At 32.7% G+C, this 5128-nt stretch overlaps 1 protein-coding gene across 1 annotated transcript; it reads left to right on the top strand.

Moving 5' to 3' along the window:
- Window positions 1–417: 417 nt before the first annotated feature.
- Window positions 418–1833, top strand: LOC133829471 (uncharacterized). The gene is made up of 4 exons (XM_062259194.1): window positions 418–852; window positions 940–995; window positions 1074–1135; window positions 1238–1833. The coding sequence occupies exons 1-4, from the start codon at window positions 705–707 to the stop codon at window positions 1608–1610; spliced, it is 639 nt and encodes a 212-aa protein (XP_062115178.1). The 5' UTR covers window positions 418–704; the 3' UTR covers window positions 1611–1833.
- The last annotated feature ends 3295 nt before the right edge of the window (window positions 1834–5128 follow it).

Below are 5128 nucleotides of genomic sequence, written 5' to 3' on the forward strand. Positions count from 1 at the left end.
TTGTAAAATAGTTCAAATAGACTCATAGACCCAATTTTGATGAAAAAAAATTGAATATAACAACACAATTGTTAGACATAATGATTGAATTTTTTCTTTCTAAGTTATTAATTTGATGAATTATTTATAATTTTAGTTCAAAAAAATTTCATCAAAATCGAATTCAGCCGTCTATTAGAATAATTGTAAGAAACACATCATTTAAAAAGTTATAAACCATTTTTTATATGTAAAATATGTATTCATGCATAAGTTTTTTTAGTTTTAAATTTATGGAGGGCACGTGTCCCAATGGACCTTAATTGGCTCCATCCTTTACAAATAATTTGGCTCCCCCCACTTTACATAATAAATCTGTGTTCTATTTGTACTAACCAGCATTGAAGTTGGAAAATAATAATAATAATAAGAAAATTAGGGTATAGAAAGACTCATCAAGTCCCAACGGTCGAAAATGCTTTTAAAAGAATAAGCACTTAAGGCAGCTAAGATTGACGTTACTTTTTTGGAAAAAAACCTATGCATATTATTTCTTCTTCAGAGCTCCATTTTCAGATTCTCAAAAGCTCTGTCCAAATCTCAATCATCATAATACTTATCATTATCGATAACCCAATTCAGAATTACATTGTTATTGTTTTTTTTCTTTTTCTTTAATTCCTATTGATTTTTCTCTTTCATTTTTTTTGCAGATTGGTTTAGAAATGGACCCAGAAAACATCGATTGGAATAGCATCGAATCCGTGTTCGTTGAAGATGGTACGTACGAGAACATCAAAGCTCCCAAATGGGTTGACTTGTCTGCTCCAGATGAGCTTGTGGAAGATGATGAAGCTTGGTTCTGCAATTCGAGTAAGACCCTGTTTGGTTGTTGAGAAACTTACTAAGAAAATCTAATATATGTTTTTAACTTTATTGTTTTGGTTCTCTCTCTTACAGATTGTAAGCATCCCAAGACTGTTGAAGATTTTTCTAAACAAACACAAAATTCCAAGGTTTATATTTTTATCTTATTGTCAGCCAATTTCATTTTTTTCATAAATCTATTGATAAATTTCAATTTTATTTTTCAGGTCAAGTTTTTAAGGTCTCTATCGGTTTCTGAAGCTCTTCCATTTAGGGCTAGAAATCAAAGGTACGAAGGAGTAGAAGAAAAGAATCAAACGTTTCTTTTTCTTTTTGATTATTATTATTGTTGTTGAGCTTAATTTTCACTATTTTTCCTTGCGTGGTTCAGAGATGTTATGAAAACAAAGTCCCAGAAAACAAAAGGTTTCAATTTTCCCGGAAAGTTCGAAGAAAACAGTGAGAACAGTAATCCAAACATTTCGCATCCACTGCCATTTGGGAAATGGAATGTGAAGAAGAACAAGCAAGAGGAAAATTTGCCAGAAAACTCATCAAAAGCGAAAGGAACTCCTGGGCTAAAGAGTACATTTTCGGCGCGTGATTTGTTTGGAGGGCGGGATTTAATGAATCAGATCACAGAGTTGTGCTCGGAGATCAAGAAGTTTGCGAGAAAAGGTTCGAAGAAAGGTGGAGTTTTGGATGAACTGAAACAGAGGGTTAGGGACAGAGAGAGGAAGCCTTTGATTGTTAAAGAAAAGTAATGGAACAAAAAGCAAAACCATGAACATAGGATAATAATAATAATAATGATGGTGATTTAATTTCGTAGTAATGGGCATCAATCAAATTTTGAGACTTGAAAGATTATAATAATGATGATTTTTTTATATGTATCGACTGTAAATTACTCCACACGTTACAGTTTTGGGGATATTTGTGTATGTGTATAAATAAATTTGAAATGTGAAAGAAAATTTCTTTGAACTTGAGATCTTTGGACAATCATTGGTGCTAAATTTCTACATATATTTTAACACAAATTAAGTCTAGTACAAATAATGACCATAAAAATAGGAGAATTGCTAAGGGCACAAGAGGACTGGTGCCCAATAATACAAGGAGGTGACGTATTGCTATTGGTGCAATTTCATATCGGATCACTCATATTTGAATTTAATAAGTATTATATAGTATCGATAATCAATTATGATATGACACTTTGTGTGTTGTTTGACATCTTAATGTGCAAAATAGCAACACTCTAAAACTAGCGACGTACAAGTCAAAGCCCTAGTCGTTAATAGAAATCAAAGTATCAATAATAATAGTATGTATATACAGAGAAAAAAAATCAATAACAATTACTACTAAGTTCCACACAAGGAAAAATCTAAATTAGAAACAAACAAATAAACAAAATGAACAGTAATAATCTAAAGAGAACGAAATCTAAGAAACAACCAGAATAAGCCATGAAGCATCATGTTTCTACACTAAGATCACCAGAGTAGAATAAGAGTTGTCAAACATGGTAGCTATTAACTTCTGTGTCTCTTCCTTTTGGAAATGCCGATATTGATATGACTTAACTAAAAAATGTTTATGGCAAGGCTATAGAGGAATCTTATGATCACATAAGTCATTTGAAGGAGTAGAAGTTGTGGATGAGAGATGTGCTGGACAGAGTGCACCATTTTGGCAGCGATCATTTATAACCAAACCTCATTCTCCTTAACTACTTGTCACAGAATATGGCTATATGTTTCCTTACACCCAATAAACCTTGTATTAGCTGTAAAAAAAGTGAAGAGAGTATCGGAAGAAAAGAGAGAAAAAATTGGCTTTTTATTTCTGATTTCTGAAATAAGCTACAACAAGAAGTATTTAAAGCAACAACAATACAACTAAGTATTGTATTCGGTTACAACAGACAAACTAATACAAAACAAACCTTAGTTTCCTATTGTAATTAACTAACAATATGATGTTAATACGACTACATATGTTCATCAAATCCATCTTGCCAATTAAATGACCAAACTGACTTGGAAAGAGTGCCTTAGTTAATACATCTGCAATTTGGTCCAGTGTTGACACATGAAATATAATTATGCTCCCTGACTGAACTCTTTCTCTAATGATGTGACAATCAATTTCAATATGTTTGGTTCTCTCGTGGAAGACTGGATTTGTAGCAATGTGAAGTGCTGCTTGATTGTCACAGTACATAACAACTGGTTTATCATGCTCAACTTTTAGCTACTTCAGTAATGACAGCAACCATGTCAACTCACAGCTGGTATTCGCCATAGCCCTGTATTCAGCCTCAGCTGAAGACCTTGATACAATATGTTGCTTCTTAGACTTCCCTGAAATTAAGGACTCTCCCAAGAATACACAAAAGCCAGTTGTAGAACCTCTTGTGTCTTGACAAGTACCTCAATCCAAATCCGTGAAAGCTCTTAATCTAATTTCAAATTTGGATGAGTAAAACAAACCTTGGCTGGGAGCAGACTTTAGGTATTGTAAAACCCTTTGTGCAGCTCTAAGATGAGGTTGACGAGGCTTAGCTGAAAATTAACTAAGTCTATTTACTGAATAGCACAAGTCACGCCTTGTTATAGTCAAATAGAGTAACCTTCCAATAAGCCTCCTATACACACCTGGATCCTCCAAGAGATCTCCTTCATTTTCACTTTACTTCAAAGTAGGTTCCATAGGAGTACTAACATGTTTAGTACCTAAACAGTCAGCTTCTTCGAGAATCTGTAAAGCATAAGGCCTTTGATAAATGAAAATCTCCTTTTCTATTTGAGCTACTTCTAAACCAAGGAAATATCTCAAGTCTCCCAAGTCTTTAAGCTTGAATTTCTTGTCAAGATCTTGTTTCAGTTACTCAATAGCTTCTAAATTGTTCCCAACAATGATAACATCATCCACATATACTAATAAGGCTATAAAAACAAAAGCTTCATGTTTGAAAAACAAAGAGGGATCCATGGTTGATTGTTTGAACTATTTTTATAGCAAAATACATGAAAACTTTGCATACCATTGCCTTGAAGTTTGTTTTAAACCATAGAGAGACTTATTAAGTTTGCACATCGGGTTCTGAAGCATAATAATCTCCCCCTTAGGAACAGATTGACCAATGGGTAAAGAAATAGAGGCAATATGAGTAGAAGAAATAGTGTGAAACAGAGATAAATCACTACAAACATGATGAGTAGCACCCGTGTCAATAATCCAAGTATGAGAGGAAATGATAGAAGTCATACCAGTGAAGTTAGAAACAATAGGTTGATCCTCTGAGATATGATTTGAAGATTGAAGTTGAGTAGAAAGTAGTTGAATAAATCTTGTATTAGCTGTAAGAAAGTGAAGAAAGTATCATAAAAAAAATAGAGAGAAAAAATTGGTTTTTTTTTATTTCTGATTAGTGAAATAAGCTACAAGAATAAGTATTTAAAGCTACAACAATAGAACTAATAATTGTATTCGGTTACAACAGACAAACTAATACAAAACAAACTTTAGTTTCCTATTGTAACTAACTAATGATATGATGTACCTTGCAAGATAATCTATTTTCTATGTAATTTAAATTTCATAAATATTTGTATAAAAAATCTCACTCAATAAGCCCGAGTATGCTTAATCATTGAGTACCAAGAATACCATCATATCTTTTGAGTTGCAATAAGAAAAAATCTAGAAAGAACTTGTTGTGTGATATAAAAATACACTTATAATATGCCTTGGTTAACACATGTGGCCAATAAATATGTGACAAGAAAGTGAATGAGTTAGCAGATATCTTCAATAATATCATTTAGAGGTGCTAACATCCAATTTTTTTTCTTCAGTTTTTTCCAATTTGAGCGGTTCTAACACCCCAAGTAACTCCTAAATCTTCATTTTAATTTCATAAACATCAAATTAAACATTGGTAACGGCCATGAGAGTTGGTAGAATTTGAAATTCAAAGGGCTTCTCAAACTCTATAAATAGGAGCCTAATGCTCACTTGTAAGACACACTATTTCTATCCACCAGAGCACTTGGCTAGAAATACCCAATATTGAGAGAATCCCTTAGTGCTTGAGATAAGGGAAATAAGCTTTTGGACTAAGGTTGTAAACCTTTTTTAAGTTGGTGATCCCCAATGCTCTTCACTTTGGTTGTGTAAGTGAGAAGAATTTATTTCATTGTTCTTATTGTTTATTATTTCTTCTATTGTTCATCTTACCATCCTTCTTCTATTTCCTCTTGTTGTAAGA

This window comes from Humulus lupulus, chromosome 4, assembly GCF_963169125.1.
Source record: "Humulus lupulus chromosome 4, drHumLupu1.1, whole genome shotgun sequence".
Classification (NCBI taxonomy): Eukaryota; Viridiplantae; Streptophyta; class Magnoliopsida; order Rosales; family Cannabaceae; genus Humulus; species Humulus lupulus.